The sequence below is a fragment of the Bombus fervidus genome, chromosome 18, assembly GCF_041682495.2.
Source record: "Bombus fervidus isolate BK054 chromosome 18, iyBomFerv1, whole genome shotgun sequence".
Classification (NCBI taxonomy): Eukaryota; Metazoa; Arthropoda; class Insecta; order Hymenoptera; family Apidae; genus Bombus; species Bombus fervidus.
Window position 1 is genome coordinate 3,030,577 of NC_091534.1, and position 19,630 is coordinate 3,050,206.

Below are 19,630 nucleotides of genomic sequence, written 5' to 3' on the forward strand. Positions count from 1 at the left end.
CGATTTAATGGTCACTGTCTAGCCCGCTGTTTGAGCCAATCTACTTTCGTTCGTGTAATTAGATTTGCTTACGCACAGTGACATTTCGGCCGATTTTAACTTTTAACTGGCCGATGTTTTTTTACCCCTTAAGTCGCTCAGATTTATCGTTCATAAAATTTATTAAAATATTGCGAAATAGATTAGCACGTACGAGAGTAAGTGTAAAGAGAATCATTCGGATCGATATACTGAAGATTTGAAAAAAATAATTTGTTCAAAAACTTCTGTGGATAAAAAATGTCAAAATTTTAATACTACTTAAATTGACTTTATTCGCAATATGTTTATATTTATATGCTTGTGTTTACCTTTGTGCGCACATTTGCATTTACTTTTACTAAGAGAAGTAACCTACTATCGACGAAGCAGCAGAAAATTGTAGGTATATCAGAATACAGGTATAACAGAAGATTTACATGCAGAAAAGGTTGAACAACAGAACGATTTTCAACGACAAAGAGAACTACTTTGTGTCGAGAAATTATTATTACGACATTTGAATTCGTATCAAATCCGTTACACATTCCTAAAGTAGAACAGATTAATCGTCGCCTTCGATCATGCATATTTGCCAATGTGTTTATATAAAATATGTCGTTCAATCAATCATCGGCGAATAGAAGACAAAACTTACAATTTTATAAAATTTGTCGCGTTCATGCACTCCAAATATGTATGCAACACGGTAAAATTTTTGCCATTGGATGCTACCTAAGCTGTAATTATGCTTTTGGACTATATGAGCAATGCAGTACCTCCTTAACAATAAATGCCAGGAATTCAACTCGCGCAAAACCACATGCAATAATTTGAAAGATTTAATCCAGAATGGAATTATGTGCTACCATCAATACATGTGCATTATATTTGCTAATTTTACGTTTACGTCTCAAGTTTTATTAAAATCGGAGTCTGCCCAACCACGACCTATTCCTGCTAGTAAAGTTTTCTTTTGATTCCTTTACGTCTTGCAAACATCGTGGCATTGAACTGATCAAATTGATGAGTACTATACTTAAAATATTTTTCCATTTTTCTAAGAAGGCCTTCTTTAAAAGATTTCATGATGAAATATGCTGAATCGATACCTCTATTTATATTTGTATTTAATTTATTTATAAATTTTCAATAATGCTCATGTAGCAGGGCTGTTCCTAAGTGTTTCCAAACATGATACAAAATCCACGCTAATGTATTAGTGGTATTAAGCTTTGGATTTTCTTACATCAGGATGAAATTGTGTTTCAAATAAATCTTATACTACGAAGCACTAATTGCACGAATATATGTTACACATATCTTTTTTACCATTAGCTAGATATTAATATTTTCACAACAGGAACTGATATCGAATCTTTTTCTCTTTCTTTTTTTGAAAATTAGTTTGCAGATTTGTAAGAATATGTATATATTTTTCATTTGCTAAAAATCTCTTACTATACGATGTTCTATCATGTAGAGGTTTATGTGTAGAGGATGGTTGGTCGGTGAGGTTTAATAGACGAGACTGCTCGTTGTTGAAACCGTCGAATATATTTAAAATGATAAATCAGTATGCAGGTAATTCGTACTAACCGATTCGCTAAGACAGTGTATAAGTAATAAAATAGCATCGCTAATGACTCGTTAATTAGATCGCTGATAATTCGTTGATAAGTGGTTTATAACTGATCGACAACTGACTGTAACTCATTTCCTTGCAATCGCGTCCGCTTGTTTATACTGTTGGGGGGAGAATCGGAAAATTCAAATTCGTCTTTGTTCGACGGTTGCACGTAGCGGCGACATTGTTTTGCTCGGAGTTTATTTATTCTTACATTACGTGTATCCTAACGATCTTGATACTCTGGGGCAAAACAACAACATTATTTGAATTATCCTCTAACTCATGTGCCGCTACAATCATAATTCTAATTTTTGTTATAGGTAAAAACTGTATGAATATTTTCTTCGCCAATTGTGTGTTGGTGTTCTTTACCTCAGCAAAAAAGATCGTTCGTTATATGAGATGAAATTTGCAATTCAATTATTTTCAACTTCTTCTTAAGCTATAAAATGTGATGTGCAATGAAAATGTCATGAAAATGCAATTGTAGAAGCAATCAATGATAAAGAGTCAGCTGCAGTCTATATCTTATGTTTAAAGACCATTCAAGGCTATTTCTTCCTTGGTTTGGAAATGAAAAACGTTAATAGAATCATTCATGCATGACATTATCTAATTTGAGTAGTAGGGTGATGTTATTATAAGTATGAGTATCTAGAGGAGTATCGCATCGAATATCGTTACAGTACTGTGACAGACGTGTCAGTGTTTACTATCGTGAAGTCGCATTTTTGTTCGATGTTTGGTAAAAAATACGCAGTGGAAATAACATCAGGTAACAGGCGATTCCTTGTTATTCTATATTTAATTGTGTTTTTCATTCATGTCTTTCATTATGATCAATATCATATGTATCAGAAATATCATCGGGTCATTAATTACTACAGTTTAAATGAAGTTTTTGAATAGTCAAGTATTTTGTACTTTACATTTTACGCAATAAAATGGCTCTCTATTTTGATTTTGCAATAATTTACAACCAGTCAGTAGAGTGTAATCGGAACATTCGCCTTCGTAACACACTTGCACGAGAGACCCGTTATTTTTTGGCAAAAATTGAGTTGAGGATCGGTTTTTTTATCACGTATTATTAGGGTTTGCTTCGACTCTCGCGTTTATAAAAATTGAAATACGCTCCGCAGTGACAACATTAACCATGCGAGATATTTTATGCGTTTTACATTTTAAATGGTAAGATAGCTTGTTTTTAGTAAACAAATTGAAGTATATATACGTAATATGGATTACATACAAAACAAACGATGAAATGGTAGTAGAGGGAGTATGTATTTACGCAATTATTGTATTAAATTTCAGCAAAACACTCTACATCCCGATAAAATATATTTCTCTTGTTATATTTGTAACATTCCTTCGAATTATATTTGTTAATTATTTAAATGCCGTCTCAAAATGTCTCTTCGAATAATTGTGGGTAGTTGATTCTAATAAATTTCTTCACTTGTATACTATATATAAATGTATCAAATCTCTATATCACAACAACTTGTGTTGTAAAAGGCTGGGTATTGTAAAGATCAGGCAGAAAACAAATTATAAAACTAAATGACGTAGAACATAAAGTAACGTAACAGACATAGACATGATAATATAAAAACATATTACACATATATTCAAAACAACTTATATATAGAATGACACATATAATATATAATAAAAAATACATACATACGTACATAATAAAATTACAGGATACATGAAAATTATAATAAAAATATAGATATAATATATGACATATAACATGTAAACGAGTTATACTCTGGTCGATTTCATTGATCGCTGTTCTCATTTATATTATCACATTCATCAAATTCCTGTGGCAATCAAATTTCAACCAGATAATCTGAAATACAGGAAAGTCTTCGGTATCACAACTAACAGAGGAACAAGATTGTTCGAATGTGGGAACAATCACTTTCATATGAAACTTCATTTATTCAAATACAGATTAAGAGTGACTGACAGCCCCTTTAAATATCTATGGATTCCATATCCTCTGGGCTGTTAAGTCACACAATTCTTTTACTTTTTCTAAATACTGTTTGTCTGGAATCTATGGCAAATATTAGAACTGAAAGTGAGACGACCCTAAATCATGGATACAATCAAGAAAAAAACGAACGAAAATGGGACCAATAAAGGATTGAATAAAACGAACTCTCTCGAGGAATTCTACGCCGGTAGAGGGATTCTTGTGACTGGAGCAACTGGTTTCGTGGGAATAGGTCTTCTGGTAAAACTGATGCGCGTATGTCCACGCATCGCTGCCATTTATATTCTAATTCGTCCAAAAACGAACGAAACGATAGAACAACGATTTAAGAAGATCATGGATGATCCCGTTCGTAAATATATTCTTGTTTCTTTCAATGTTTAGGCCTGTCAGGAGCCAAATTGATTAACTTCCATTTCTGGAATTTTCGTTTTCAGATTTATGATGGCAATAAAGCAAAGAACCCCTCACTTTTCAGCAGAGTCTATCCCGTTAAAGGTGATGTGAGTATGCCCAATTTAGGACTTTCGCGAGAAGTTAGAAATCTGTTGTTAGAGAAAGTAAACATAGTGTTTCACGTCGCGGCCACTGTGAGATTCAACGAGCCGTTACATGTGGCTGTTAATGAGAATACGAAAAGTATTGCTCGTGTCATAGAACTTTGGAACGAACTAAGGCATCCAATTAGCTTCGTGCACGTGAGCACAGCTTACAGTAATGCGAATCTACATGAGATCGAGGAAAAAGTTTATACGTAAGGATAAGTTATATGCGGACGCTGTTTCGTGGTTTAGAAATATTACATTTATAATTATATCGTGAAGAATATGTTCACTTATTATTGACTTTGCAGCACGAGCTTGAGTCCTTCGGAGGTGATCGACGTGTGTGATAAATTCAACAAAACGACCATCAACGAAATGGAAAAAATAATTTTAAAAACTTATCCAAACACTTACACATTCAGTAAGAATTTAGCAGAGCAGATTGTAGTAAACAAGTGCAAAGATCTGCCAGTTGCGATAGTGCGGCCAAGCATAATTGGCGCCTCTTTGGAAGAACCATGTCCTGGTTGGATACAGAATATTTCTGCATTAACAGGTATTTTCATAGATCCTTTCCAATAGTAATTGTTCAATACTCCTTACATTTCACAAAAATGAAGTTAATCGGTTAGTTTGTGAGAGGCTAAATGTGAGGCTTTACACTAGATCATCATTATTATAGTTCAAGTTTGTTGTTGCTCACAATTACGAGAATTCTTACCAATCTATTTAGCGCTACATTTCTGGTAATCAAAAATCACAAATAATTTCTAAACCAATTTAATCACCAGGTGTCTTTCTGCTAATCAGCAAAGGATGTGCAACAGTGATACCGGGTAAGAAAGATGCAAGAGTGGATTTAGTGCCCGTCGATTTCGTAGTCGATACGATGATATGTACTGCATGGCATGTCACGCTACATCCTGAGCACGAAGTTAAAGTATACAACTGCACGAGTAACGCATGCCCCTTTAAGTAATATTTTTCATTTATTGTGATTCGATTGTTAGATCATTCCAAAAGTTTCAGTTTATTTAAATAACGTGGACAATGAAAGCGCAAACAAATGTAGAATACAAAAGTCCACTTGTGTTACCAATACTTCAATTTATAAATAATATAAAAATATAGGAAAATAGTGATATAACGTATTATTTATTTAAATTACATAATATTTCCCGAGATACTTAGATGATAATAAACTTTGCTTTTAAGTGTAATTCCATTAATTGTTGTTACGACCGTTCGCGGAGAGACGCGGTCGCGAGGAAAACGCGTCAGCGAGAGGCGTAAATTCTCGCTACGATTCGGCTAATCGACGCCGCGAAATAGTCGTTCCCCGTGTTTCGATTAGGATAACAGGGGTGGTTAATTGAAATTAACACTGTGTTAACAGGTTAATATAACATATATTTTTAACAATAAGTTAAATTATAATAGAAGCGCCACGAATTGTTTCGTGATAGATACAGTTAATGTTTATAGCAAATCGATTCGATTTTTTATGTATGCGGTGTGAATTTTATAATGAGACTGTTCAGGTGCGACTGTTCGGTTAGAGTTGTCGAATGAGACTGATCGGTTACAGATTTCGATTCTTTGTCTTTCGGGGAGACGACCCCCCCATATGCTCGGATCACGCCACCGCACGCGCCGATGATCACGCAGGCCGACTTCTTCGTTTATAAAATAACGGTCCGAGATCGACGGTTCCAGAACTCGTTGCTTGGTGACAAGTATGCGTTCGTCGATACAATGTATGTTTTCCGTCGGGCACATAAGAGGGTATATCTGCGACGCTGGAGGACCGCGAGCGACGGTTGGAAATACGATCTCTAAAAAGCCTCGTGGCGTAACAATTGTAATAATGTAAATATTTCAATTGACAAGGTTTGGTCAGATGATAGATGCTATGGTAAAATGTAGCATAGAAACCCCACTGAACAATACGCTATGGTACCCGGATTGTCCAGTCATAGCTAATAGATATATTTGGAACGTTCGGAGTGTAATTCCGCGTCTTTTTCTTGCGTTCGTTATAGATATATTTTTAAGACTCCGAGGTAGTAAACCAATGTGAGTATTCTATCGTTCTTCGAACAACGAGAATATTCTTTGTGAGATAATCTCTGTTTTCATCTATAATAATAATTAAAAATTATATTTCAGAATGATAAAACTTCTCAGAAATGGCAATAAGCTGTTCGCATCGTTAGTACCTTTCACCACGCGCGAATGGACTTTCCATAGGGATTACTGTTCCGACTTAGCGAGGAAAGTAAAAATGTTAAACGACAGCGATATAGTCAAACTAGATTTACGGGATATGAATTGGGAGAAGTATGTTGCAATTTACCTGATGGGAATTAAGAAATTTATTCTGAAAGAAGATTTTATCTCAATAGCCCAACAACGGTTATCAAGGTGCGTATAAAAGTATCTTCGCATAAAAAAATAGGAACTAATATAAATACATATATTTTCGATTATTTCAGGCTGTTCTGGATACATCAGATCACCAAAATATGCGGTATAATAATTTTGCTCTGGATAATATTATGTTTTCTGTACTGACTATTTGAACGTTACCTTTTTCTCCTTTAAGCAAAAACAATATAAATAGAATTTTACGAAGAAGGGGCTCATTATCCGTTTCATTTTGTCTTTTCATTCGTGTTATTCCTAAATAAATTCATTTATGACATTGCTTAGAAAGGATATGTGTATTTATATTCACAATCAATCAATAACTTACACAATTTCTAAACAAAGAGTTTCACAAAATTTCGAAATGCGTTTGCTTGAATTCATTAGCGCACTCCTTTTATCGTTGCGAATGTCGAATAACGTACGAATGAGAGAAAGCATATTTTAACGATTTTTATTCTTTTGCAAATAATCATATGAAGGGTTTCTAACCTCATACGTCTTATTTTGCAGATTTTCCTAAAATTTACATTTGTCAATCTGAACATTTTTCTGTAAAAACATTATATTTCTTTCCATATGCGAAAATCCTGCTTTTCGTACCTGCGTCTTAGCATTGACATTCAACTTCTCACGAGTTTCAAAGACATACATTTCGTTCCTAATGACCTTCCGTAACATCTCGTTTTTCTCTCGTTTCGATTTTTTCCATGTTCAACGATCATTTTTACGCATAAGTGACCAGTGGGGCGACTAACACCCAGCAATAGTTTTCCTCTGCGATAGCATCGTCACCAAACTGGACTGGTTCATCGTCTTCAGATCAGTCAATATCTCTTCATTAGTTCTCCATCTTTAAATCAGTCATCTCTTTAAGTGGGTATTCTAGTCTACAGGCACGAACTTTCGGCGTTTCTTCGACATCCGTAAAAAGAAAACAAACAATATTTTTACTATCCATTTTTTATCATTCGTTTATTTATATTATAAGAATACATAAAAAACTAAAAGGAATTAAAAACTCGGAAAGTTATGGGTTCGTAAAGTGAGGGGTCCAAAAAAAGGAATGTCCTGGCGTGCATGGTTCCAACCCTTCTGGTCATCTGGAACAAAAAACTCAAGTCAAAAAAAGAAAGAAGAAGTAAAAAAAGTTTGAAAAAAAATGTTTTCACTTTTTTCCAACAATTTCAAATTTTTTAAAAATAGTTAAAAATTAAAATTTTTGACTTTAATCTGCTAAGCGACAGAGGGATGTATAGAGAAGGTTCGCACAAAATTTCGAATAAATCTGAACTTTCGACCGTTCGCGGGGAGACGCGATCTCGAAGAAGCGCGCCAATGGGAGTCGTAAATTCCCGTTACAATTTGATTAATCGACGCCACGAATCGATCAATCCCTTATTTCTTGTGGGATAATATGGGTGAATATAACTCTGATCTTAACAGATTATATAATATATTTAAAAGAACCAACAACTTCAGTGTGATACAATGTTATGTAGGGAATGACAAACTACGAATGAGTACGATCTGAGACTTTCGTGTTGGGGAATGTGTTGAAGAATCTTCGTTTGATGAACTTACAAATGAGTATGATCTGAGACTCCTTTCGTGTTGACGAATGTGATGATGAACTTTCTTTGATTCGCCTCAGTGTTAACTAACTAAGGTTGTAGCAACAGTTGAGTTGACGGCACCGACGAGAGGACTAATAGAGATGACTGTACGAAGGTTGTAGCAACAGGAGGTGGCTGCACCAATGAGAGGACTTAGCAACAGTGAATATCCATCTCTTGTTATTACAGAGGAAAGCTCGGTGTGGGTGTGCCTTTTTGAACTAAGAACGCGGATTCGTTATTTACACTTTTCGGTAGGAAAGTGAGGGTCGTACGAGCGACAGATACAACCTACCTAGACTATCTCCGTACTTGTACCTGACGCGTTTTTAATATAATTGATTATAATTACAAATTTCCACTCGTCTCTTTAAGAACTAATACGTTTAACAGCACCTCATATGTATCCCCTCCCTAGTATGTCAGGGAGAGTCGCATGATGGCCTAGGCCTCCCTTGAGAAAAAAAGAACGATGCGCAGTGTGAAATCTCGTGCCTTAGGACTCCGGTGAGTAACCATGTAGTGAGCAAAGTTATATGAAATATTCTAGTAAAGTTATTTGCAATAGCTCTCCAATTTCTCTCCATACCTTAACAAATATAGATAAATAAATAAATCAATTAATCAATAATAAAATATGTAATTACAGTATCTTTTCTAAATAGATTCGTCTTATCGGATATCCTGTCACATGCCTCCAGTGACGGAAAAGAATTTACGGCGAATGACTTCGCAGTATCGCCGTTATTATGGGGGAGCATGAGGCGGGCATGGGTTTTCGGGCCGTAGGACCACGTCCCGGGAAACCCCGATAGATCTGATGCTCTCTTACAGTCGGGTGGCAGCTGGTCGGTGCCTCTGGCGCCCGTCAATTTTGCCGATCCGATGCGGAGAGTTTCGGAGAAGTTGGTGGGCCCATGCCTGTCAAGACCACTCACCTCACCTTCTTGTGGGGCCCCCCGACACCCTGCACCGGCTTTGACCGGGACAGGGTGCGAAAGAGTGAGTGGCACCAGGACGGACTTTGTTGATGACCGCGGCGACAACAATGACAAACATCATGGATTGCGACCAAAAAGCGAAAATGGTTTACGGTGCAGGGGAGGGATACCCCAGTACCGGCGCAGCGGTGGGTAGTCAAGTGGGCTCACCTGCGTCGTCATCTCACGACCACGGCTGTTCGGGGGTGGACCGCCAGGCCCCCGGATGTGTTTTCACGTCTGGTGAGGCGGGAGGCAATAGTACGGAGATTCATAAGGAACCTCCGAGAAGAATAACAAGAGCATCGCGGAGAACCACGGGCGGGGCGGACGGCGTCTTCCTCGCACCGGCCGCGGTAACGGGCCTCGCGCCGGTAAGGGAGCTAAGAGCGCGGACGAGGTCCGATGACGGGGATTCGGTCGCCTCTTCCGCGTCTCGGTCATCCCTGGGATCGATCGTCTCCGGGGGGAAGAGAAGGCGCATGATGACGCTGACCCCGGAGATTTCTGTGGATTTGGCGCTGGACATACGGAGGAGCTCGGCGGCCGACATGAGCGCCGAGTTCACCAGGCAGGTGTCTAAGATCTTGCGGGTGGCGACGACAGCGCCGAACCTGAAGGGAGCAAGTGTCAAGGACTTAACAAACGCGGCGGCCTACGTCGCCGCCGCATGGAGGGAGCTTAACCTACAGAGGGCTGAGGTGGTCCACAGCGGTAGCTCCACGGCCGCCAAGATCGCGGAAGCAAGGCTGACCGCGTTGGAGGAGGAAAACGCGGCCTTGCGTAAAGAGATAACGAGGCTGGCCGCTCGCACCCACGAGTGCCCGCGGTGCAACGGTCGGGCTATTGAGCCCGGCCACCCTCCGCGGGAGGGGAAACAAGAAGGCGCGCGTCTGGACGCCCTAGAGAAAAAGATGGGCGAACTCGGTCCCTCCATCATGAGGGCCATCGAGGAACGGTTCGGGGGCCGAAGACCGCGCAGCCCCGAACCTCGGCGCAAGGCGGACCAACCCGCTGTCCCACGCGTCACCCAAGCCACAATGCTCCCGAGGGAGCAGGAGGGTGGCGAATGGAGGGTGGTGGAAAGACGGCAGCGGAAGAAAAGGGCCGCAAGGAAGGAGGAGAAAAAAGAGAGAATGCCCGCTGCTCCTTCGTCGCGAGTAACGGGCGTACGGAAGACGGGCGTCGCACTGGTGGCTAAAAAAGGAACGGCGCAGGCGACAAAAACGGCCGGGCTCCCCCGCGCACCGCGTACGTCCGCGGTGACGTTGACTATCAACGAGGGGGTTAAGACTTCATACGCCGATGTTATCGCGACGGCGCGACAGAAGGTCCCGCTTGCGGAGATCGGCGTCGAATCCCTCGGAATGAGGAAGTCGATGACCGGGGGTATAATTATCCGGCTCCCAGGCGACAGAGACAGAGGAAAGGCGTCGCGATTGGCGACGCGTCTGGCCGAGGTGCTGGATCCGGCCGCGGTGAGAGTAGCGGCCCCGAACAGGACGGCGGAGCTGAGGGTGGCCGGGATAGACATCTCGATCGCTAAGGAGGAGCTGCGGCAGGCGCTGGCCTCAGCGGCGGGATGCGGCAGTGCGGAAGTGCGGGTCGGAGAGATCCGCACCACCAGATACGGCCTTGGGACTGCATGGGTAAGGTGCCCAGTGGCTGGAGCCCGGAAATTAGCCCGGGACGGGAAAGTAGCTCTGGGATGGTCCACGGCGAAGGTCACGGCTATCCCGAAGAGACCCTTGCAGTGCTTTAAATGCCTGGAGCTGGGGCACATGCGGGCAACCTGCACGTCCAACGTGGATCGCGGGCATCTGTGCTACAGGTGTGGCGGTAGCGGGCATCGTGCCAGGGGGTGTCCCGCCTCCGCGCCCAAGTGCCCGTTATGCGAGTCGCTGGGGGCGCCAGCCAACCACAGGATGTGCGGGGCGGCATGTGCTCCGCCGAGAACTAAGAGGAAGCCACCGATCCGTGAACCGACCGCGGAGGTAACGCAAGAGGGGAGCACCGTCGAACATTCAGCGGCAGATGGCCGGGAGGAGGCCATGGAGGTGATTGAGGGATTTTAACCGTCTCCTCCAATGCAACCTGGGCAGATCGAGAAGGGCGCATGACCTGCTCCTCCAGACTATCCGGGAGGGAGAGGTCGCCCTCGCGACAGTGGCCGAGCCGTATCGCGTCCCTGACGCTCCCAACTGGATCGGGGATTTGGACGGACTGACGGCCATAACTTGGACGCCGACCCTGGGCGCCTTTGGCGCCCTGCTTGACCGTGGCAGCGGCTATGTCGCGGTCGAATGGGCAGGAATAGCGGTGGTGGCGGTCTACGTCTCCCCCAACAGCGGCCTGGCCGCGTTCGGGGACTTTCTGGACGATGTCGGGGAATGCGTCAAAAGGTGCTTTCCCCGTCAGGTGCTGGTCCTCGGGGACTTCAACGCTCACTCGACGCAGTGGGGGAACTCCGCGACGAACGCCAGAGGAAGATGGCTGACAGACTGGGCTGCGGGACTCGGACTCCTGCTGGTAAACAAGGGTACGGCGAGCACCTGCGTGGCGTGGAGGGGGTCCTCCGTGGTCGACATCACGTGGGCCACCTCGAAGCTGTACCCGAGGATCCGTGACTGGAGAGTGGCCGAGGGAGTCGAGACCTTGTCCGATCACCTCTACATACTTATGGAGGTGGTCTCGGAGGACGTGGACGAAAATAACAACCAAGTCGCCCGAGGTGGTGCGAGCCGCTCCGGCCCGCAACCACCCAGATGGCGCCTGAAGGAGCGGGACAGGGAGATGTTGCGGGCGGCAGCCATCGTCTCGGCGTGGAGCTGGGACGCCCAAGGGACGACCAGTCTGGGAAGCGTCGACGAAGAGGCGGAGATCCTCCAAGAATACATGAACGCGGCGTGCGACGCCTCGATGCCGCGCTCCGTCCCGGGCGGTGGACGCAACCGCAGCGTTCACTGGTGGACGCCGGAGATAGCGGAATTGCGGGCGAGCTGCGTACGGGCACGCAGAAGATTCCTGAGGGCCCGTCGCCGTAGAAGGACGCGCGACGAGGAGGAGATCTCCCGCTGCTACGGGGTCTACAGAGAGGCGAGACGAACTCTGCAGCGGGAGATCAAGATCGCGAAGGCTCGGTCTTGGAAGGAGCTGATCGAGGCGGTTGAGTCAGACCCGTGGGGGCGGCCGTACAAGGTGGTAACGAAGAAGTTGCGACCCGCGGCCCCCTCGCTGACCACCAACATGGATCCGGTACTGCTGGCCAGGGTCATCGGGACGCTGTTTCCGCGGCAGGACAGCGACGCGGGGCGGTCGGGATCGTCCCTCTCCTCCGGCGGGGGCGAGACGTCGTCAACAGCAGCGGTGGCAACGACGTCGACGGAGCGGAGCGAGGAGCTGCAGGTCACTCAGGAGGAGCTTCTCGCGGCGACTAAGAAGATGGCGTCCCGGGATGTGGCACCGGGTCCGGACGGAGTTCCGGGCCGAGTCTGGGCGGAGACGATGGAGGTGGTGGCCCCTCGCGTGCGGCATCTGTTTACCCGATGCCTGAGGGAGGGCATCTACCCGCGGATATGGCGGATGGCGAGATTGGTCCTGCTGCGAAAGGAGGGTCGTCCGCCGGAGTCGCCGTCAGCGTACAAGCCGATATGCCTGCTGGACGAGATCGGGAAGCTCCTCGAGAGGGTGATCGCCGCCCGTCTGGAGGCCCATATCTCGGGGCGGGTTCCCGGATGGCACGACAGTCAGTACGGCTTTCGCCGGGGTCGCTCCACGGTGGATGCTGTGAAGCGGGTGAGGAGCATGGCGGAGGACATGGTTTCCCGCTACGGAACGGCGGTAGCGGTCTCCCTGGACGTCAGCAATGCCTTCAACTCTATCCCCTGGGCGAGGATAATGGAGGCTCTGCGACATTTCGAGGTGCCGGCGTACCTGGTTGAGGTCATCGGAGCCTACCTAAACGATAGGTGGATCACCTTCACTGGGAAGAACGGGGAAGAGAGAAGGCGCGTGGAGCGCGGCGTCCCGCAGGGTTCGGTGTTGGGACCAATCTTGTGGATCACGGCCTACGACTCCGTCCTTCGATGCCCGATGCCCCCGGGCACGGGCTTGGTCTGTTACGCCGACGATACCTTGGTACTAGCCGGGGGACGGTGGTGGAGTGAGACCGTGATTCTCGCGGAAGACGCTGTGGCATGCGCGGTGCACGCTATTCAGCGACTGGGATTGAACGTGTCGCCGGCCAAGTCGGAGGCCCTATGGTTCTTCGACCGCCGCCGCAGGGGATCCCCTCCCGATGGTTTGTCCGTGGCCATAAATGGCGAAGCGGTGCCGGTGAAGTGTCGTATGAGGTACCTGGGCCTCACCATCGACAGCCGGTGGACGTTCGGACCACATTTCGAGCTCCTGGTCCCGAGGGTGACGGCTGCAGCCAACGCCTTGTGCGGCCTTCTTCCGAATATAGGCGGAGCAGGGTCGGGAGTCCGCCGACTCTACGAGGGAGTGATCCGGTCCCGGGTCCTCTATGGGGCACCGGTGTGGGCCCAAGACCTGATGGCCAACCGTCGCAGTCGTACCCTGGTGAGGAGACTGCAAAGGACGATCGCTATCCGAATAGCCAGAGGATATCGAACAATATCCTACGAGTCGGCGACAGTGCTGGCGGCGTCCCCCCCGTTCGAGCTGCGGGCCCTCGAGTTCTGTCGGGTGCATGAACACCTGAGGGCACCGCCTTCGACGGTGGCGCTGTCGCTGGGCGGCCTCTCGGCCTCGAACGTCCGGGAAGAGGCAAAGCTGGAGATCTGGGAGCGGTGGCGCTCCCAGCTGATGGAGGAGGACGCCAGGCGGCCACACCGAGCCGTCCGCGCCGTGCTTCCCAATTGGGAGGCTTGGAGAGATCAAGGCGGGGTTCCGCTCACCTTCAGGACGACACAGATGCTCGCCGGACACGGGGTCTTCGGTGAGTACCTGCTGAAGATCGGGCGGGAGGTGACGTCCACCTGTCACCACTGCGGGGAAGCGGAGGACACGGCACAGCACACGCTGGAGTTCTGTTCAGCGTGGGCGGAACCGCGGCGCGTCCTGCAGCTCGACATCGGCGAGAGGTTGGCTCCGGAAGCGGTCGTTGAGGCCATGCGCCGAGGGCCCCGGGAGTTTAACGCTGTCCGCGCCTACTGCGAGGAGGTTATGCAGAGAAAGGAGCGGGCAGAGAGGGACCGGAAGAGAAGAGCCGATCCCAGTAGATCATCGCATCAACGTCGCAGGGGCTCCGTACGACGCAGGGGCGCGGCGCCACCGTCGCTGCCCCGGGTGCGCCAGACTAGGGGACGTGGCGCTAGGAGGAGTGGTTCCCCCTAGCTTCCCAACTCAAGCCGGGATGCCTCCCTAGACAACTACAACGGCAGGGAGATAGACGACGAGGCTGCACTCGGTAGTGATTCGCAAGAGACCCCGGGTGCACCTCCGAACGTCGGGATGACCACCGTGGGGTTTTAGTCGGTAGGAGTCCGACACTACACGGTCGTTGCTACGCAGCGCCGAGTGTCCATGAGGATTTCCCCACGATAAAATAAAAAAAAAAAAAAAAAAAAAAAAGTATCGCCGTTATTATACGTGGGTATAATCAGTCGGTGCTTACGAGACTTAAGTATTTCTACGTAGGCATAATTATCCCTGCCTCGCCTTCGTCGTCTTTGTCGCGTAATTTTTAAAGTGAATACAAAAGGTTCAGTATAAAATCGAGTTTATTTGTCACAGTTAGGTTTTTTGTTACAAAAGATCGCAAGAAGAACTGTCCGGACCTGTCTCGTACCATCAAGGAGGAAAGCTCGGTGTGGGTGTGCCCTTTTGATCTTAGAACGCGGATTCGTCGTCCACGCTTTTCGGTAGCAAAGTGAGGGTAACGATCCGCGATGCCCATTGGTTAATAAATGAAACTGTGAGGACAAAGAAAAGCAGATGTGGCTCGTGGGCATCCTTGTTCATGGGAAAAGCCTGTTATCTCGCCAGGCACCCGCTTTCTCCGTAATAAGTAAGAGCGTACAACAAACATAAGGACTACCCGTAAACCGAAAATATTTATGTGAAGAGAAATGAAACTGAACAGATTCGGTTTATGGTATCTCCTTAGGTTTGTTGCGGGTCAGTGTAACAATGTGTCGGTTTTGGCGCCCAGACCATGAGGAACCTCGCAAGGACCGTCGCATCTGGCGTAACACATGCCACGCAGAAATTCGATCCGTGACAAGCGCATAGTTGTTACCAAGCAGCGAGTTCCAGAAACATCGATTTCGGTCCGTTATTTCATTCACACAAAGAAGGTGGCATACGTGATCATAGGCGCGAACGGTGGCGTGAACCGAACGTAGTGGGGGTCGTCTCTCCGAGAAGACAAAGAAATTATCGGAGGGCAATCAGTCTCATTTGAAGATTCAAACGACATACATCGAGAGGTCTGACGATTGAAAGTAAAGTCGCTTAGTTTAACGAATTCATCGAGAGATATCGTAAAGTCGGGTCGAATTTCTGTAACACATTAACTGTATCCATCGCTAAATAATTTGTGACGCTTTTATTATTATACAATTTATTGTTAAATATACAAGTTATATTAACCTGTTAATACAGTGATAAATTCATTGAACCACCTCTGTTATCTTAACCGAAACAGGGGAACGACTAATTCGCGGCGTCGATTATACGAATCATAGCGAGAATTTACGCCTTTCGCTGACGTGTTTTCCTCGCGATCGCATCTCTCTGCGAACGGTCGTAACAATATCTATTCATCGAGAACATTTTTTAAAGAAGTTCCTACGGATAACATTTCTTTCCATAACAACTCCACAGGAACAGATATTTTCTTAAACGGACATATAAGTACGAACAGAATTTTTTAAGAAATGAAAGTTAACTGCTTATTTTCCATCTTGTTCCCTATAGATATAAATGCGCAAAGTTACATTTTGCTAACAGAATAACATTTACTTGAATTATGGCAATAACAATAATACACAAACTGTTAAGATTATTGGATGTATGTGAATACAAAGGAACGCGTGGATAAATTGTAAGGTAGAAAAAATATATATGTTGTATATTAAAGTGTAAGTACAAAGTTTGGAATACAATATGACCTGGTCCAGATCCGCACGCTAGCAGTGTTACCCTATAACAGAAAAACCCTGAAGCCAACGTTGCATGTGTACCGTTTATGGTTTGCCTTCCACGTAGTCTTTTGTCTATGCGCTGTCGATGGCTTCAGTGCTTGAGAAAACTAAAGACCAGATGTAGAGTTTTCTTAGAAGCGGCTACGATTTCAATACAAACAAATAAAGAAGATTTATGTAATTACCAAATGCGTCAGCGAGAGGCGTAAATTCTCGCTACGATTCGGCTAATCGACGCCGCGAAATAGTCGTTCCCCGTGTTTCGGTTAGGATAACAGGGGTGGTTAATTGAAATTAACACTGTGTTAACAGGTTAATATGATGTCTATATTCAACAATGGGTTACACAATATTATGAGCGTCACAAGGATTTGACGATGAGTACAGTTTATGCGTTACAGAAAATGTGACCCGATTTGACGATATCTCTCGATGAGATAGTTAGACTTTACAAACGGATTGATTTGAAGGTAGAACCGTGGTAGACTTATTGACTGTTCGGACGACGAAAATGGACTCCTCGGTTACAGATTTCGAATGAGACTGATCGGTTAGAGTGTTCGATTGAGACTGACTTCCTTAGACCGATTCTTTGTCTTTCGGGGAGACGACCCCCCATATGCTCGGATCACGCCATCGCACGCGCCGATGATCACGTAGGCCGACTTCTTCGTTAGAAAATAACGGTCCGAGATCGACGGTTCCAGAACTCGTTATTTGGTGACAAATATGCGCTCATCGATACAATGTATATTTTTCATCGGGCAGATAAGAGGATGTATCTGCGACGCTGGAGGACCGCGAGCGACGGTTGGAAATACGATCTCTGCAGAGCCTCGTGGCGTAACAGAAAGAATAGGGCTTTTGTCAACGAGGAAATAGTATCCTTTCTTATTTCGACAATGAAAGTGTTATCGTTCCAATTATTATTATTTCAATGCACCGTCAATCTGTCGTATTGTTTCCATTTCTTGCAAAAATTTACGATACTCGTTAAATTTATCATTTGCATGTTCGTGCTTGAAATACAACCACTTACTGACATGCTTCGTTCACTAGAAACTTACAGAACTATGTTTCAATCTACGTTTTATCTCTTGCAAAAATCTGCTTCCTCCGTGATTGTAATAGAATGTAATGATTGACGAATAGAAACGAAAATATCCAGACAAAGGAAAATTCAACACGGAGCGTATCGACTATCCACACCATATTAAGTAAGTAGGCTTTGGTGTCTTGGATGAATACGAAGAGTGATATGATACTAAATGTGTATATTTAGTTTATTAAGGTGTAACGTTCCGCTAACACAACAATGTTTCATTTATAATCTTTTTTTAGTTACTTTTATTTCAGTTACTTTTATCATTATTGAATTCTCCTTGAATTTTTTAACATTGTAGTTATAGGAGATAATTTTAAGAATATGCGTAATATATTTTTCGTGAATATTTTTCTTTTTATTATTATTATTAATATTATTATTTTGATGTATATAAAACTTTAATAAATCAACTTTACTAAAATATTATTTTGAGGAAGTTAGGGTATCTATTTATAGTAAACATTGACATTTTTAAATCGTGGAAATTTTTCTTGGATTTCTGCAAAATATCTTTTGATGTAATACAGTATTGTCTCTATACTATACGCAGTTGATCGAAAATCACGATTCCCTGACGATGAATTGTCGCGTAGAGTGTAGATCACTTGATTGTATGTATATTACAGATGTGACTCGCCTTTTTTCCGGATATAAAGGACTGTCCGAGTGAGAGAGAGAGAGAGAGAGAGAGAGAGAGAGAGAGAGAGAGATCCGAAAGTGGGCTTGACGAAAAGGAACATATCGATTGGATAATGTTAATGCAACAAAGCACTTTTTCTTTTTCCATATCTCGTTAAACGAACCTTTTATCAGGGTAATAGCGAAGCGTTTCTGATTAAAACAGAACCAAACACGATATATGTAATTTGAAGCATATTTGCTTATTTAATGATGTTAACTTACTTTCTTTCGTCAATTAAATATATGTACATGCATGGAAATGAGATTTAAACTACATCGTGCTTGGTCTCATTTTAATCGGGAAAATGTGTCAAGTGAAAGTTTCATTTAAAAAGAATCAGAAATAAAAAGGTTTCGTTATTGTTTTACGAATCATTAGTATTGTTTCATGGACAATTGAATTCGGTTTAGATCGCACTACTCAACCGTCGAACTTCATGGTGTGTCAAAGGGAATACGAGGACCCATTGAAAGGAACTTGGTCCTAGTTGTGGGGGTGACGGTCTCTTATGAGGAACAGGCGATCAAATATCGACTGTACAATTTTTGTTTCTTGATGAAACAATATGCAAGTTACTTTATGTACCTTTTTCAACAATATTGCATTTATGCAAACTTTACTCATTATTCCACTGTTTAGTTTTTAAAGATTTAAATGTAAATAACTATTTTTCGTAAGGTAGTTAAGAAGTATGATTTTTGAAAATATTTGTTAAGCAGCATACTATATAGCGGTAATAAGTATTTAATTCAAATATGTAGAAAGGAGCAACCTCTTTTACAAATGAATCTTATCCATTTTCAAATGTTATTAATATTTTATTTTATATTAATTCATCCTATATAGAAGAAGTTCTGGGTTTACAATTTATGCTATTAACAATGCATGAATTTACTTATATAAAAATTTACTTATAGAAGAATTTTTTCTTATAAAAGATTTCGTTTTCTAAAAAGATTTTATATGTTTTAATAAATAGGAAAAAGTATTTTATTTAATATTTTACTTGGAAAAGATCTTTTAAGATGCACCATTTTCAGCTATTTTTATCTGAGAAACTACTGTATTACAAAAAGTATTGTGTTGCAGTACAATAGAGTACAAATGATAACAGTCTTGCGTGTTAATTAATAGAAATGATCTTTTGTGCTGCTAACTTTCATTCGATTGACTCATCTATTACCGTTACACCGAGCAAGTTCTACCTACTATTCCAGAATCAAAACATTCATTTATGACATAGTATTGTTTAAAAGGTTATAAGCTACAAAGAACAGGTATTAAACTTTTTATAACAAAGTGTCATATTTTCAAAAATTGACAAATTGTTGATTGACTGTTTGTATATATGTATATATATGCCTTTTTACCAGTATGAAAATTACACTCTCGACATTACAATTTAATTTAAATTTTATACATTTTATATTGTGATCGAAAATTT

General features: G+C 43.5%; 1 protein-coding gene across 1 annotated transcript in view; it reads left to right on the forward strand.

The window, feature by feature from the left end:
- The first annotated feature begins 2,294 nt into the window (after positions 1-2,294).
- Positions 2,295-19,630, forward strand: part of LOC139996361 (fatty acyl-CoA reductase 1-like) — a 40,217-nt gene continuing 22,881 nt past the window's right edge. Inside the window, exons 1-5 of the mRNA XM_072020697.1 lie at positions 2,295-2,423; positions 3,739-4,010; positions 4,100-4,416; positions 4,516-4,763; positions 4,999-5,182. Coding sequence (XP_071876798.1) covers positions 3,765-4,010; positions 4,100-4,416; positions 4,516-4,763; positions 4,999-5,182 — 995 coding nt within the window. The 5' untranslated portion in view covers positions 2,295-2,423; positions 3,739-3,764. The remainder of the gene's footprint in view (positions 2,424-3,738; positions 4,011-4,099; positions 4,417-4,515; positions 4,764-4,998; positions 5,183-19,630) is intronic.